At 39.4% G+C, this 17,960-nt stretch overlaps 1 protein-coding gene across 7 annotated transcripts; it reads right to left on the reverse strand.

The window, feature by feature from the left end:
* Nucleotides 1-5,826: 5,826 nt before the first annotated feature.
* On the reverse strand, nucleotides 5,827-17,835 carry LOC133731554 (subtilisin-like protease SBT3.18). 7 transcript variants are annotated; one of them, XM_062158923.1, is made up of 9 exons: nucleotides 17,428-17,835; nucleotides 13,835-13,929; nucleotides 13,638-13,690; nucleotides 13,322-13,498; nucleotides 12,549-13,222; nucleotides 7,532-7,599; nucleotides 7,181-7,423; nucleotides 6,961-7,075; nucleotides 5,827-6,822 (listed from the first exon to the last, which is right to left on the reverse strand). In XM_062158923.1, exons 4-9 carry the CDS (start codon nucleotides 13,494-13,496, stop codon nucleotides 6,010-6,012), a joined length of 2,088 nt encoding a protein of 695 aa, XP_062014907.1. In that variant the 5' UTR covers nucleotides 13,497-13,498; nucleotides 13,638-13,690; nucleotides 13,835-13,929; nucleotides 17,428-17,835; the 3' UTR covers nucleotides 5,827-6,009. The 7 variants fall into 7 exon arrangements, with proteins under 7 accessions (XP_062014907.1, XP_062014906.1, XP_062014904.1 ...); XM_062158922.1 differs by having other exon boundaries at nucleotides 13,638-13,702; XM_062158920.1 differs by having other exon boundaries at nucleotides 13,638-13,735.
* Between the last annotated feature and the right edge of the window lie 125 nt (nucleotides 17,836-17,960).

Below are 17,960 nucleotides of genomic sequence, written 5' to 3' on the forward strand. Positions count from 1 at the left end.
CGGGCGAGGTTGGATCTGTGGCGGCGTGGATTGGATCGGATCGTACTGATCCCATCTGGAGTGCGTTTCACGGATCCAATTTGGGAATCGATTTGCTTGGAGGAGGCGGCGCTTACCTTTGGCGCGGCGGGGATGGTGGAATGACGATGATGTTGGTCCGGCGACAATGGACGGACGACGCAATTGGTGGTCTGCCGGCGGTGGGCATGGTGAGGTTGGGCCGGGCTCAGCTGGTGACTATTGGTCTTCCCTTTCAAGTGTATTGTGTCTAGATCGGATCGGTTGATACCGATCTGGGTTGAGTGCTTCATTTTCGACCTAAGGAAGGACGGCGTGGCTTGCTGGCGGAAGGTAGGAGACGGTGGTGCGCCGGCGAGATGGTTGGGTCACTACGTCTGCAACCAATTACTTCAACGTGGGTCGGATGCATTTTGGGCCTGGATTATTTGGTTTTTTGTTTTCAGTCTTTTTAGGGTTTAGGGTTGGGTTTTATTTTTGTTTTTGTTTTGTTGGTAATAAGGCACAACCAAGGTTTGGTGTGTGGTATTAGCTGTTGTTTCCAGTTGTGTTAGGTGTTAGCTGTCGAGTCGTGTGTACTACAAGATGTGGCAGAGACAATCTTCGCTTCGGCCTTCTAGTGGGTCCTACCTATCTGATTTTGGGTCAGCAAAAAAGTCTGGATGTGCCATAGACGAGCATTAATGGCCTTCTAGTGGGTAGTTCCTGTCTGGTTTTGGGTCGACGGCGATGGCGAGTTAGGGCAGTTGTGGGTTGATGGTGTTGACAATTTGGTGGTGACGGTGTGGGGTTTATTTTAGTCCCAGGTCCGAATGTCCGGGAATTCTGTTGGTCGGGTTTAGGTCACAACGAGTGTTGGCTTGGTCGATCAAAAGCTAGTCAGGAGGACTCTGGTTGGTGAGTTAGTGTTGACACAAGTGAGTTGTCCAGTTTAGAGTTCTTATTGGCTGGACAAGAGGTGAGCTGTCAAAGATTCACTGCTCCTGCGTTTGTTGTCTTTGCCATACAGTTGTAGTGCAAGTTTAGAGTCAGTCATTATAGAGTTCCAGTGTGAAGTCTATTGGCCATTTCTGTATAAGAGATGTCGCCTAAAACTTGTTGTAAGCAGTTCATTATTAATGAAGTTCTTATTTGATAAAAAAAAAGTATGGTTTAAGTGATATCAGAAACCGTAATTTCAGATTCCCAACCTCTCCGACTCAATTGATGGCACGTTTACTTACTTGGAATGAAAAATAATCATGAATCGGAGACAACTGGAATGAGAGAAGAAAGGAATTGGTATTGATTCCGGAGGAGTTAATTCCTAAACAGATCTTCTGTAATACCCCGAAAATCCAAATTAAATTCCATGGATTTTTAGAAATGATTTCACGGTAGTAGGAGCGAGTACGAAGCTTGGAGAAGTTGTGGAATTAGTTCGAACGATTTTATTTTCGAAAACGAACGTTTTTTAGGGGGGCCGAGAAAGTTGACTTTTTATACGTACGGAATTTGGGAAAACTTCCTTCATGAAAGTTGTAGAGCTCATCGATACGATCGCGTGCATATGTGGAACGCAATATTCGGAGTTCGTATGAATAAGTTATGAATATTTAAAAATTGGGATTTTTCTATAAATAGGTGGAAAATCTGATTTATTTCGGAAGGACGAAAGTTTCTCAAAATTGCATTTTGGTCCCTGAAACTCTCCGTTCTCTCTCCTCCCTACGCAGCCGACCCGACTGACCCGACCCGGACCCATCTCCCTCCTCCGGCGTCCTCCGGCCACGACCCGGCCATCCCTGGCTTCGCCGTGAGCCGTCCAGTCGCCTGGTGCCATCACCTTGCATCAACGCTGCCCCCAGACGTGGATCGAAGCCCCCCAGAGCCTAGCATTCGACCCGACCGGATCTTGGCCGTGCCGGCGTTGCACGGGCCGATCCTCCCCATTTTCGTGATCTCCTCTTCCTCCTGATCATCCCCATATAAGCCTTGCATGACGATTTTGGGTGTAGAGCGCTTGATCAAGGTTTGACTTTTTCGACGGCTCTGATTCAATCTGGAATCAGATCAGACGCTCCGGATTAATCGAACTTCAAAGCTTGATCTAGGACGATCTAGGCCAAACCAGACTTAGCTCCAGGTATGGAAGTCGATCACCCTTTCATTTTGAACCAGTTTGTAGTTGGTCACTTTGCCATCGGAGGTGGTTGACCGGCGTTGACCGCCGCGTTGACCGCCCACTGACCACCGCTTGTGGCGGCGTATCAGACCATATTTCGAGTTTTCATTATCTAGGCGATGATCTATGCATCCATACGAGCGTTTTGATATATAACTTGGTCATGTTAGAAAAAGTTGATAAATAGTGGATTTACATTTTTACGTTACTATTTACGGTTTTTACGTTTTATCTTCGGTTTACGATCTGCGAAGATCAGACCATCGGTTTTACTTCAAATTTTAATATGTTGATCGTATGACTGTCCCGGTGACTTTGTGAGGTCACGGGCGAAGATCCGACCGTTGGATCTTCGTATAATTGAGAAATAGTAATTCGGAAGGCGATTCGTGAGAATCCGACCGTCGGATTTTCGTATAATTTTGTGGAGATGTTAGTAAAGGCGATTCAGGAAGATCTGACCGTTGGATCTTCGTGATAATTTTGGAGGATGATCCTAAAGGCGATCCGTGAGGATCCGACCGTTGGATCATCATTAAATTCAGATCCGACCGTTGGATCATCGTTTAATTTGAATCTGAGCGTTGGATCGTCGTTTAATTACATTTATGAGTTGTTGGCTAAGTTAAGATCATTATTGGATTAGGTTATCGACGGATTGATTTGGCGGACAATTCGGGAAAATTGTTGTTTTAGCTGTTAAGAAGACGCAGCTGGATTAGAGGTGAGTAAATCTCACGTGGTTCATATTACGAACCGAATAAATTTAATTACTTTATTTTTGTCGCAATTGTGTGAAAATATTTGTGGAATAAATATTTGTTTTAAATCATATGGACTTGATCAACTACGGTCCATAGGTAAGTAAAATGATTTTATTATACAAATGAATTTCACGGTTTTTATGCTTGAACTATAGTTGGTATTAGTGGTCATCCCTGAGCGGATGATTACATATATATATATATATATATATATTTACGTGGAATATATATATTGGTTGACGTGTGATTGGTGTGATGAAATAATTGAGAATGAATTGGATATTATTCAAGCTATTAATCTCGCATTTAATTGTTGAATAATGAAATGTTGATCATGTGGTGTGAAAGCTATTTTATATGCCCAATTGTGAATATGTGGAAATTATTTTAAGAAATAAAGATTTGTCTTGAAATAATATGTCTCTTTATGTGGGTGTACATATACATATATACGATCTATAAATCATAAAGATTGTATTTTGTGATTTTGATTATGTCTGAGAAGTACAATTGTGAAGCCGGGTGTTATCTACTACCCCGTGCTTAAGTGAATTACTGGTAAATGTGTTTTGGTGTTATGTGGAAGTTAGCCTTGGGCCCTAGTCCCTACAGATAGTGCACTATTATACTCTTAGGAAGGTTGCTTACTTTGAGTATACATACTTGGGTATAGTACGTTGGACCCTAGTATGCTGCGGCTTTCCCGTACTTTGGGTATAGTACGTTGGACCCTAGTACGTGGATTTATGATTTGTTACCAGTCAACCTGGCTTACTTGTGCTTTGGGTATAGTACGTTGGACCCTAGCACTTGTATTTATGAATTGTTACCAGTTAATCCGAAAATTCACTAAAAAGAAAAGTGTACTTATATTATTTTGATCAAATATCTATTTGTGATATGTTGTTAATATGTGAAGGTGTTAGTGGAAAGAGAATCAAGCATGCTTTGCTTTAATGTTATTTCACATATTAATGTTGCAATATTCGTTGGTGGTGATCAGTCAAATGCTGAGTTTTAAAAGAAGTATCGAGAATAAATATGCTTATATATGTTTCTTTGATTTTTGGAATTACATTGTGAGTGCGTCGATTGTTTACTTGAGTTATAATAAATATAATTGAATAAATCAACAGTTCTTTCTTGTTTGCTCATACGGGCTGTCAAAAGCTCACCGGGTTTTGTGTTGTTGCAACTCCCGGTACACTATTCAAATTGTGTAGCGGGTAGTCTTACAGGTCAGGAGAATCAGGGCAGTGATCGTGCGGTTTAGAGTATTAGTATTAGATTTACAGCAATTGTTTTGTGAGGAGAATTATACTCATTTGAGTTTTACTATTTGATTTGGTGAGAGTGTGCTGTAATAAGTAGCTTGAGGATTTGGTTTATGTAATATCAAAGGTGTAATGTGCAGTTGATTTTGAGAAAGAAATTCTGAGATTATAAACAGGGTATTTGAGGTTCATGCTTCGAATATGAATTACTTAAATTCAGAATTCGGGGTGTGACATCTTCCCTCTTCGTAATCAAATTTCTGAGTATTCATGAATCGATTCCTTATAAGGAGGTGGAACCTACACCCATTTCGATTCCTTCATGTGTTAGTGTACGCATGAATACTTTTATCCGGAATCATTCCGATTCCTTTATGTGTTAGTAAACGTAGGAATAGTAAACGCATGAATAATTTTACCCCGTAATCATTACCTCCCATTCCAAGTAAGTAAATGTGCCCTGAACTTGATTCTCTCTCACTCACTCTTCTGTTTAGACCCCAATTTATGAATTTCCCTCAATGAAATTAGTTCACAAATCCATATGAAATCAGTTCGACCATTCGAATAAACACCAAATTCATCCCAAAGCCACCCAAATTTCATCCCAAATCAATTCATCCGATTTAATCAATTCATGGCATCCACCTCCAGAGCTAGCCTTACCTCGATCCCTTACTACGTACTTTACTAGTTTGGTTAATTGTTATTTCATTATTTGTTTTGTCAAGACTTTGTATTAGTTTAATTTGTTCTAAACTTGCTGTTCTGAGACTGAAATGATGTACTGAACATGTAGTTTTAACTTAAAGCTTGTTGCCTTGCTTGTTTGGTGACTTGCTCACTTTGCTCATTTGCTGCAGTAGTGAAAACTGAAATGTGCACTTGTGTTGTAATTTATGTTATGAGGTATAGATGAAATATTGATTGCTAGAGAATACTTATTTGCATTGCAGTCACCTCAAAAACAGAATAACAAATAATACAACTAAGTGTCAATAATCTAGGTTTTGGAACCAAAAACCTGAAAAGGATCGGTTTGGTCTTTAATCGGTTCCCATATCTCAAATAAACCGAACCGACCCAGATTGACTTGTTTGGGTTTGAGCTCAGTTCTAGAAAATTTTGGGACCGGCCCGACCTGAGCTTAGCCCTAGGGATCTCCATCCTTAATTGTCACCAAATTCCCCCCTATTAGGGGCATAGATCCATTAGAGACTTGCCCCGATGAGATTTTTGTCATCTCTACTTGTCACTTCCGCGGTATCAGTTATTTCAAATAACTAACAACTCCAACATTTATTGTATTATACTAACTAATGATCGGCCCAGTACGTGGTCGTTTTCTCCATTATTGAATGAGTGCCCAACTAAGTACCTTGCCTAGTTGGGTGTGCTCCCCAACCTAGGTTTGAACCCCGAATCTGTCAAAGTGGCCAGACACTATGCTGCAATGCACAGTTGGAGCATTTCACATGCGCCAAAAGGGTTTATCTTGGGCCTAGGAAGTCTTTGGGTTCCCCTTGACAAAGTCAAAAAAAAAAAAAAAGTCAAAAAAAAAAGTACCAATATATAACTAGTAGGACAAAATCTCAAACAGAACTCGGGACGTTTGAATTTCTCTCTTAATAGAACTGATAGAAGGTTCGTACCGAATAAAATAGTCTTATCCAGCATTACTTTGATTCTGGAGGAGAAATCAAATGCAAAAATATATAACTTGTTTCAAACATTAAACTTGGCTTACATAGCAGCCATGAAATTTGGGAAGTTTCAGCTTCTTCAATGATCACATGTAGCTTAAGTTCATGGAAGCATTGGAATCCTGAGTAGTGTTGACACAAACAACCAAAGGACTCCTGACCCTGTGGAAGCCATCAGACCAAACGATCTCTCCAAAATCATATCTTCCTTGTGACTTCTTTTGTGGTTTGAGCGTCACATAATATGTGTTTTCCGCCTTGAACCAGGAGAATACCAAAACTCTAGGCCATATCACTACCTCCACTCCATCAGGCTCAGAAATGGTCCCAAAATAAATGGCGTTCTTGTTCTCGCCCACATTACGCATGGTTCTTTTGATTGTCACAGCAGACTGGAGACTTGAAACTGTGATTGATGGGTAGTTTACATTGGCATTTGATTTGGGCACTCGTGGACAGCTTGTGTCAGTTCCTGAAGGGCAAAGAACAATCATGTTTATCTGTTCTTCAGTATAGCCAATGTTGCATAGGAATTGAACATAGTCACTTGTTTTCATGTCGTAGACAAGCCCCGGATCCATTGCCTTGATGGGGTCTATGTGACCGGCACCTAAGTCAAAAGGGTCGGAGGCTTTCATGGGTCCATCGGCTAGAATGGTGTCAAATGACGTGTCCTTTGTGTATGCTGTGGTCATGATAGCAGATTTAATGGCTGCAGGAGACCAATTTGGGTGTGCAGATTTGATGAGAGCAACAACTCCGGAGACATGAGGACAGGACATTGATGTTCCTGACTGAAAATTCCAGTTAACTGAACGGTTATCATCACGTCTCAAAGTTGGAGAAGTTTGATTAGGCCATGCTGCTAATATGTTCATCCCTGGAGCACTTATATCTGGCTGTTATATTATAAGACATCAAGATCAAGTTATACAAAGATTCATACCATATCAGCAACTACTGTGTCCCCCAGTAAGCTCGGATGGACCAACAGTTATATTCACCTGTCACTAATCACTTGAAGCTATTCTTCGTACCTTGAGAATATCAGGTGTAAGTGAGCTTGGGCCTCTTGAAGAGAAGTATGCGACTCTAGGGGCCAGTGACTTCCCGATAATAGTTTTACTTGCTTCTATCTGCACAACAGGCTTCCTGCGTAGTTCACAACATTAGTACGTACGTATTACATAAATTGCATACTTGCAAATACAAAGATAGAGACACACACAATACATGGATGAATGCTTGTCGCCTTACTTGGGAGATTCAGTAAGATAGTTCAAGATCCGAGTCCCTTGCTCAAGGTTGACATGGACTGAGGGGATGATGTCAACACCAATCTCCCTGGACATTGGTTCTACAAATATCAAAGCTGATGCATTGGCTAGCTTGGCAGCCACTTCAGCCTCACCAATATCATACGGTCCTATGGCTGAGAAGCATAGGATTACTCTACCTTCAGCAGATTTTGGTTTCTTCCAATTGCTGGACGTGCAAACCCTGCACAATAATATATAACAGAATACATATTTTGCACTCTAAATACTATAGCAAGTCATTATATTAGAAAATCAGATAGTTGGAGAGTCGACAGAAAAGAAAAGTCACCCATTATTAAAGAATACGCTCGCATCTGCCAATTTTGCTTTAATAGGTGTAGTAATTAAGCTCTCTCCCTGTACAAAATAGAGTGCTCTACTGAGTGATCAGCTAGTAAAATTTATTTACTGGCATACATGTGCTGCCTCGTCAAAAAAGCTTTAGTTAGGAAATGATCATATTTTGACCCACTTCTAATTATCAATAACCACAAACAAGACCCACGACTGTGTTTGTTGGTTAGTTTGTTTATTATTTGTTGATTTGTTATTTGAATAAGTACTAGTTGTTCTAGTCAACTGGAGTTTATCTAGTCAATAGCAGTTTACCTGGTCTTTAGGAGTATCTCAACAGTAGACGGGTTTGTTTACTTGAGAGATTAGGATTCCAGTTTTTTCTGAGAAGTTTGTTTTATGTATTGCTATTTATATTCCCCTCAGTCAATGAATAATATATCGAAGTCATTCAGTAGCCACTTTGTGTCAATTATAGCTTTCAATCAAGTTTTCCAACATTGTGGTATCAGAGCCCCCACTGGGCCTGAGGTAAAGAAAGCAGAAGCTTTGTGACTTGCAGCAGCAAGTATGTCAGCAGACAACAACTATTTACAACCTTCCATCCCTCGCTTCGATGGTCACTATGATCATTGGAGTATGCTAATGGAGAATTTTTTGAGGTCAAAGGAGTATTGGAGCCTCGTTGAAACCGGAATCGCAGAACCCCCTGCCGGAGAGGTGATGACGGCTGCACAGAGGAGAACATTGGAAGAGCTGAAGCTGAAGGATCTCAAGGTAAAGAATTACCTATTCCAAGCAATTGATCGTTCTGTCCTTGAGACCATTCTGGTGAAGGACACATCTAAGCAAATATGGGATTCAATGAAGAAAAAGTACCAAGGGAATGCAAGGGTTAAGCGTTCGCAACTCCAGGCACTTCGTAGAGAGTTTGAGACTCTTGAAATGAAACATGGTGAGTCTGTTTCAGATTACTTTTCAAGGACTATGTCAATTGCCAACAAGATGCGGATACATGGTGACCGGATGCAAGATGTCACCATAGTGGAGAAAATTCTCCGTTCTATGACTGAGAAATTTAACTACATAGTCTGCTCCATTGAAGAATCCAAGGATATAGATGAGCTGTCAGTTGATGAGTTGCAGAGTTCGTTGCTTGTTCATGAGCAAAAACTCAATCGGAGTACTGAAGCGGAGCAGGCTGCTTTGAAGGTTGCAGCTAATGGTGAATTCTCAAGGGGCAGAGGTCGAGGTGCATGGACAGGAAGAGGAGGTAGAGGCAACCGGGATGGCAGTGGCAGAGGTAGAGGAGGTTTTGACAAGTCCAACATTGAGTGCTACCGCTGTCATGGGTATGGTCATTTTAAGTCTGAATGTACTGCTAATTTGCGCTATGACAGAGGAGAGAAGTCCCACTTTGCTGAGAAAGAAGAGAAAGAAGAAGAAACCTTGTTGATGGCCTATCATGATAAGGAGGCAAAGTCGAACTTGTGGTACCTGGACTCTGGCTGCAGCAACCATATGTGCGGTAACAAGTCTTTATTTTCTGAATTGGACGAGTCATTTAATGAGACTGTGAAGCTTGGAAACAATTCTAGAATATCTGTCATGGGGAAGGGAAATATCAAGCTGAAAATTGGTGATCACATTATCAAAATATGTGATGTATTTTATGTTCCAGAGTTAACAAGCAATCTGATAAGTTTGGGTCAGTTGCAAGAAAAAGGGTACACTGTCATCATGCAAAGAGGCTGCTGTCGCATTCAACATCCAGTAAGAGGTTTAATTGCACAAGTCAACATGACTGGTAACCGGTTGTTTCCATTACATATTGTGAATGATATTCAAAGTTGCTTTAGTACAAAGGTGGATGACGCAACTTGGTTATGGCATCTTCGCTATGGACACTTGCATTTCAATGGCTTAAAGACCTTGCAGCAGAAACATATGGTGAGAGGCCTTCCTAAAATCATTTGTCCATCAAGAATTTGTGAAGAATGTGTTATTGGGAAGCAACATCGAGATTCCTTTCCAAGAGGGAATGCATGGAGGGCTAAGGATGTGTTGCAGCTGGTCCACTCTGATATATGCGGACCGATCAGTCCATCATCAAACAGCAATAAGAGGTATTTCATTACTTTTATTGATGACTGTAGTAGAAAGACTTGGGTTTATTTCTTGCAACATAAATCAGAAGCTCTTTCTATGTTTAAAAGATTTAAAGCCTCAGTTGAGAATGCTTCTGGGAAGACCATTAAGATACTTCGTACAGACCGTGGTGGTGAGTATAACTCACATGATTTTGCAAACTTTTGTGCAATGCATGGAATACGAAGACAACTTACAGCGGCATACTCACCACAGCAAAATGGTGTATCAGAGAGGAAAAATCGCACAGTTTTGAACATGGTGCGAAGCATGTTGGTGAAAAGAAATATTCCAAAGAGTTTTTGGGCAGAAGCAGTTAATTGGAGTGTTCATGTTCTGAATAGAAGCCCCACTCTTGCTGTTAAAGATAAGACACCAGAAGAAGCTTGGACTGGGAACAAACCATCTGTTGATCATTTCAAAGTCTTCGGTTGCCTAGCTTATGCACATGTTCCAGATGAGAAGAGACAAAAGCTTGATGACAAAGGTTTGAAATGTGTCTTCCTTGGAGTCAGTGAGGAATCTAAGGCGTACAGGTTGTTCGATCCTGCTACCAACAAGTTAACTATCAGTCGTGATGTGGTGTTTGATGAAGAAAACTCATGGGAATGGAATGAAATGGAGCCGCAGCAAGTTTCTGTGTCCCCTGATGAAGAAGAAACTGAGAGAGAGTCAAACCAGCAGCTGCAATTATCTAATGAAGATTCATCTGCTAATAATCAAAATGAAGGCCAGTCAACAGATCCATCTAGTACAAGAATTCAACGCACAAGAAAGAGGCCGGCATGGATGATGGATTATGAAAGTGGAGGTGAGTTGTCTGATGATGATACTGCTGCTCATTTTGCCTTATTTGCAGACTGTGACCCTATAGCATTTGAAGAAGCAGTGAAGGAACCTAAGTGGCAGAAAGCCATGGATTCAGAAATCAAAGCTATAGAGAAGAATGATACCTGGGAGCTGACGGACCTTCCGAAAGGGCAGAAAACAATTGGTGTGAAATGGGTGTATAAAACCAAGCTCAATGAAAAGGGTGCAGTGGACAAACATAAGGCACGGTTGGTTGCAAAAGGGTACAAACAGAAGTTTGGAGTGGATTATAAGGAAGTGTTTGCTCCAGTGGCTAGGATGGATACCATTCGACTTGTGATTTCGATGGCTGCACAACACTCATGGCCTATTTACCAACTTGATGTGAAATCAGCTTTTCTGCATGGAGATCTTCAAGAGCAGGTATATATTGATCAACCCCTTGGTTATGTGAAAAAGGGAAGTGAGGAGAAGGTATATAGGTTAAAGAAGGCTCTATATGGTCTAAAACAAGCACCACGTGCTTGGTATAGTCGTATAGATACCTACTTTTCTAATGCTGGCTTTCAAAGGTGTCCATATGAGCATACGCTCTACATTAAATCTGGAATTGCAGGAAAGTTTTTGGTGGTTTGTTTGTATGTAGATGACCTCATCTATACAGGCAATGATGATGATATGTTCGCTGAATTTAAGAACTCTATGATGGCTGAGTTCGAGATGACTGATCTGGGAAGATTGCACTATTTTCTTGGTATAGAAGTACTACAATCATCGGCTGGAATTTTCATCACACAAAGAAAGTATGCTCTGGAGGTTTTGGAGAAATTTGAGATGAAGGATTGTAATGCAATTGCAATCCCAGCAGAACCGGGACTGAAGTTGACTATGGATCCTGATGGCAAGAAAGTTGGTAGCACGTTCTTTAAGCAAATTGTTGGAAGTCTGATGTATCTTACAGCCACAAGGCCTGATATCATGCTTTCAGTAAGTCTCATTAGCAGGTTTATGGAACGTCCAACAGAGCAACATCTCTCTGCTGCAAAAAGAATCTTGCGCTATGTAAAAGGTACATTTGATTTTGGTGTTCTTTATAAGAGGGGAGAAAAGTCAGAGCTTGTTGGATTCACAGATAGTGATTATGCTGGTGATGTTAATGATAGAAGAAGCACATCTGCTTATGTTTTTATGATGGGGTCAGGACCAATTTCATGGGCTTCAAAGAAACAGCCAATTGTGACCCTATCAACTACGGAGGCTGAGTTTGTCGCAGCAACAGCTTGTGCTAGTCAGGCCATTTGGCTGAGGAAGTTACTTGAGGAGTTGAGTTATGAGCAACAAGGTCCAACGACAATTTATTGCGACAACATATCTGCAATCAAGCTCTCAAAGAATCTGGTTTTTCATGGAAGGAGCAAGCATATAGATGTTAGATACCACTTCTTGCGTGATTTGTGCAAGGTTGGTGTGATTGATATGGTTCATTGCAAAACGGAAGATCAGTTTGCAGACATACTGACCAAGCCTCTTAGGTCAGCTGTGTTTGTAAAACTCCGAGGTCTACTGGGTGTATGTTCAAGGAAAGAAGTGGTTGGCAATGGAGCAGATGAAGGTTGCTGGAGCTTTCTATGTAAACTGATACTTAAAGAAATTTAAGGCATCAGTTTAAGGGGGGATGTTTGTTGGTTAGTTTGTTTATTATTTGTTGATTTGTTATTTGAATAAGTACTAGTTGTTCTAGTCAACTGGAGTTTATCTAGTCAATAGCAGTTTACCTGGTCTTTAGGAGTATCTCAACAGTAGACGGGTTTGTTTACTTGAGAGATTAGGATTCCAGTTTTTTCTGAGAAGTTTGTTTTATGTATTGCTATTTATATTCCCCTCAGTCAATGAATAATATATCGAAGTCATTCAGTAGCCACTTTGTGTCAATTATAGCTTTCAATCAAGTTTTCCAACAGACTGTATATAACCCTACATTACCTTTAACTTCTTAAATATCGGGGCATACATATTATTATATTAACATCTATTATCCAAAATTTAAGAATTACCATGATAGAGAGCTTATTATCTAGGAGAATCCTGGTTGGGAACATTCTATCAATTGATGAAGCAGCAACACAGAGGCTCCAAGGAGCAACATTTGTGACCTGTGATGGATCTGGCCCTTCGTTACCTGCTGAGAACACCACACTAACACCTAACTGCATTGCATGAAACGAACCGATAGCACCTTCCGATTCAAACAATGGTATCAGTGGTGGTCTCGATCCAATAGACGCTGAAATAACATGAACTCCATCATGCAAAGCATCATCAAAAGCTGCAAGTATGTCTGCTCCAGTACACCTGCTACTATAATTCTGTCCCCAACAAACTTTGTACACTGCTAGACGAGCCTTAGGTGCTCCACCCCGGGCAGTGCCCTCTGCAAAACCATAGAAACTTGCATTGTTTTTCACTACTGAACCCACTGCTGTTGAGGCTGTGTGTGTCCCGTGACCAAGAAAGTCTCTAGCTGATCGAAATTCTGGATTGCCACTCATGTTTAGTGGCCCATAGTCTTCTTCAAAGCCTTCCAGGTAGTAGCGAGCGCCAATTAGCTTCCGGTTGCATGCTTTTGCTGGCTCAAACATCTCACCTTTCACACACTTTCCCTTCCAAGTTGAGGGGATAGGCCTCATATGTGGCTCTTCTCGGAAACTTTCTGATTCAGGCCATATACCTAATTAATGATCACCAAAACACTTTAGTATACTCATAGGCATTAGTTACGGTCAATTAAAGAAGATGTTGAGTTATATATGAAGGTTAAATTAAATACCTGTATCAAAAACCCCAACAATGACGTCTTGGCCATATGCTAGTTGCAATGGAGAGGCCGCTGCACTTGCAGTACTAGTACTGCTGCTGATCAAGGGAAGGCCCAAGAAGTCCCAACTCCTTGTTGTGTGCAACTGCAGTGTCTTACTTCTGAAAACCGATATCACTTCTTCCATCTCTGCAATTATTTGGTTCGTCTTACATTATTAACACATGTAATTTCTTAAGCACTGAGGTTATAAGCTTATCAAGGACAGAGAAAAGAGGAAAAAGCATGCTGAAAACCCTAAGAAAAAAGAAAGAAAAGAATAGCTTACTGGCCAAGGCGCTTGCTTGTGATGAATTGAGCTTTGCCGAAAACCCTGAGAAACTATGCTTGTAGCTATAAAGCATTGACCGTTTAACATCCTCTTCACTAAAGATAAACAACGCAAATAGAGAAATAAAACCTTAGAGGAAAAGAAAAACTTGAAGTAATATGTACATGCAGAGAAAACAAAGCATGAATGTAAACCTGGAAAAAACTTTGGAAAGGAGCTGAACATGGTGTTCTGAAGTCAGGTGAGGTTCATGAATATTATGACTGAGCCCCAAATAGACTATGTACACCTGCAGAAACTTGAAAAAATGGGAGTAAACTGAGGTAATATTTAGAGAGGAAAAAGGTGAAACAATACTTTTAGGTATAGAAAAGTTACATGAGGTGTCGAATTTGAGTGAATAAAATATAGTGAAAGTGAGAGGCAAAGGCCCCAAAAACACTGAGAATCACTAGCCATTGTTTCTCCTATTGAAGTATCACATGGATTGCTGGGATTAAATAGAGTTGAGTAACAGATGATTCATGATTTCCAATACCAAGTAGGTAGATTTCAGTTTTCAAACAATGCTTGTAAGCTATACTGCGTGTGTTCCAAGTCTTTCAAAGCTGCAAGAACACTAGTATACCCTCTTCCATGAGCCATGATGATATTTTCTCATTCAAGCTAGCTATATATATACATTAATATGAAGGTATGAGCCTTCTAATTTGTACATCTGCAGTACAATACCTATTGTACCTATCTACATTTTAGGAGGACTGCAGACCTCCATTATAGTTACCATTAATGCTGCTAAGAAAAATGCATGTGCCCTTCATCATAATAGCTATAATAAGTTGATTTTTTTTTCCTCTCTCCTTTTCCTTGTCTCAAAATTAGTATGAAGATATAGCTGCATTGTTTTAGTTTCAACATTTACCGAGAGAAAAAGCACATAATCTCTAAAACTGTCCTAACTATCAGTGAATCTTATCATTTCTAAATACTTGTTGATAAATCAATGATATTAATGCATGTTCACTGATACAAAAAAAAATTTCACAGAAAAGTAAATCTACTTTGAAAGTTTGAAGCCTACTAAACTTAATGGAAATCCTTGATAGAAAAGTAAATCTAGAGTTAGAGTAATGTTTTAATGAATTGATGTTCACTGATCAATAAAATACCTTTACATATGGCTTGATATTACTAAGAATAATACCATATTGTTACTGTGTTTTACTTTTTTTGAAGGTTGGAGTGTTGAACCCCTTATTTTTAGGGACCTTGTCTTGTATTTCTAAGCTACTGTCTATAGTACCTGTAGATTACTAATAAATCCTACTTTCTAGCTCTGAAAAGTTCATAGAGTGGTCATAGACTACATGAGTATGGATCAATTGTACCAAAGAAACTTGCAAAAACACATTCATTTCTAGTGTTTCCACTTGCTATGCTTCTCTTTAAGTAGAGTAGTTTAGGTTTTATAATAAATTCATTTGCTTTCCATTTTTCTAATGGAAAACTGCATGTACAGAAAGCTATACAATTCATACAGTTATGATGCCCTAGGATGTACAGCTACTGGAGGATCAAGCTGTTATGTATACAATGATCTGCTGGTATCTGCTGATCTCTGAAGAATACTACGCTCACTAGAAGAAGCAAACTTATTCTCAATCAAAATCATTGCCTGTTGGCAAAGTGTCGCCCAACACATTGCGTGAATCGATTCTAACTGTAGCGTAATCCAAGGAATATAATCAAGAAACTAAGACTTTCGAAGCACGGTTAAACCTTCCAAGTTCACATCATTAAGTCCTCTGCAAGAACTTGCTTTGCTGACAGGCATCCTCATCCATAGCAATCTATTATTGCATCTTCATGGAATGATAATATGATTTAAATAAAGTATATACATCTAGTTTGCTTTCATAAGCAGGAATTTCAAGTGTGCATAAAGAGATACATCTTTCTTATGGTATCTTAAAGTTGCTTAAATTGTATGGTTAAGATCAATTCACCATCCAGAACTATAATGTTTGATGTGATACAAAAAGATGGAAAAAAACATTGCTGCAGTACTGTTATCATATCAGATTTATACCCAGTTTTTTATTTTCAAGTTTAAATAATTCATGCAACTTGCTCTAAAAATGATAGGGCAATGACATTATTATCAGTATTTTGCATATGTAACCATAGGCTCGGATGAGAGTTTAGCATATGTCTTTAACATGCAGAAACAATGAGTTTTGTGGTAACTACTTTTATAGGTGAACCAGGTTTTCCAATATATGTACAGAACCATATATATGTCTTAAAGTGCAGTGTTTACAGGTATATAAGTTAAGGGATAGCATCTTATTTCTAGCTAGATAGTAATAATAGGGATAGTATCTTATTTGCAGATAAGTTGAGGTGATTCACTAGAAAAAAGGGATATATATATATATATATATATATAGCATCTTATTTGAAGCTAGATAGAAGTTGAAATATTGTAGAGCAATAAGTTTACGGATAAAATCAACTGTTAGGTATTGTTTGGTAGAGTTATTTACCCTAGCCAGCAGTTCTTTCATAGTTTAGCAATTTTGAAATCTTTATTCTACTATAAGTTGTTGAACATTGCAGAGTATATAGAATCAAAGAAAAGTGCAGATCGAAGAGCCTTATATGATCTGTTAGCTACAGAGAAAACACAATGAAGGCATTGAATTTGTTTTCACTGACCAGTTCTTTGATTATCTGAGAGATATAGTCAGCTAGCTTGTATAAAGAAACTGCAGTGCTCAATCTAATTAGCTGCATGGCCTTTAAGGGGGGTTCAACAAAGTCATGTCATGAAAAAAAATGATCTAAAATTTCAGATCTGTGAATGACTTTCCTACCCCAACTCTCAAGGTGACAAGTTTGATATAATTTCCCCAAAACAAATTAGCATGCTGCTGTCCTTTGCAGATAGATATGGGGCCAATTTGAAATCAAAGCATTTATAAGATTCAAGTAGTATATATGCAATGATTGATTTGAAATACTCACTGCAGTAATATTAGTGGAAAAGTGCTTTATAATTGTAGTTTTGGTTTAGAAGCAAGACACTAATACCAGTTTACATTATCATTATCTACTCCAGTCTCTATCTACCACATAACATTATATGTTAATTAGATTATGATTAACAACATACACTACTAGCACGTATATTACTAATCAATGGATAAAGACGTGATTGACACGGACTACACGTGCATGTGGTGGCGCATGCGTGAGGGATCGGAGTAGTAGTGGTCTAGTGGTCATCATCTTCATCTCCAGGGCTTTCCAGTAGAAAACAGAAAGCCAAAATACAAGGGGAGGCCATGTTAGATCATGAGGTTGGATATATCCTTGGATCAATGGACCCACCCACCATTCACTAAAACATTATTCCTGATTCCTTTCCACTTTGACTTGTCCTAAACTAGTACTATTGACTGATTGACTGCTAAGATTTGGGAAGAATTAGAATATGCATCAAGCTTTCCCAGTAGTCAGTCAGTCAGGTCAGTCATATCATATCCGGTGGGACACAACCTTAATCTAAATGAAATTTCTCCTACTTTCCAAGTTGGTTGCTACATTTTTGACTCTAGATTACGTTAGTTTAGACTTTTAGACTGATTTTAGTTCAATTTTCTGAGAATTGCAAGTCTTTAGAATGAAGCATATCGCAAATAAGTAAAATATATATGAAGAATTACTGAATAACCTGCCGAGGTTTGAACGTTAAGTATATACTAATCTCAAGGAACATGCATACCAGGAGAAATGAAGACCTTAAACTCTTGGAGACAATTCATCGAACACCTTGGCCGCGCCCCACTCCCTCAACCCACACCGCTAGTGAGTGCTGTCTGTCAATGTCAACTCTGCGCACACACAATGGCTAAGTAGCGTACGCGTGGGTGCCTTAAAACAGACAAAATCCAGAAAACAACACCAAAACCTTTCTAACAGCTGGAGCATATATCGCAAGTTTCATGTTTTGACAGAAGCCTTGCATGCATTTATAGACGCCTGATAAGACTGACAAAAATTGTGGAAGTCATCCTTTTCTTTTTATTGGCCAACAAAAAAGGTAACAATCCAACATGCACAAAAAGTTTGTCATATTTCCAAGTTTTCTGTAGAAGAGGAAGAGAGAACAGAGTAATGGGCTGCTTGTACAAGTTAAAACAGAGAGGTATATAAATAAATGCTTTAGTTTATTCTAAAGAAATCCTTGCTTGGCCAAAATTAGTGGAGAAAACAAGGAAAAATCAAAGGTTCTATAGTACCGAACTACTGATCACT

Source organism: Rosa rugosa, chromosome 2 (assembly GCF_958449725.1).
Source record: "Rosa rugosa chromosome 2, drRosRugo1.1, whole genome shotgun sequence".
Taxonomy (NCBI): Eukaryota; Viridiplantae; Streptophyta; class Magnoliopsida; order Rosales; family Rosaceae; genus Rosa; species Rosa rugosa.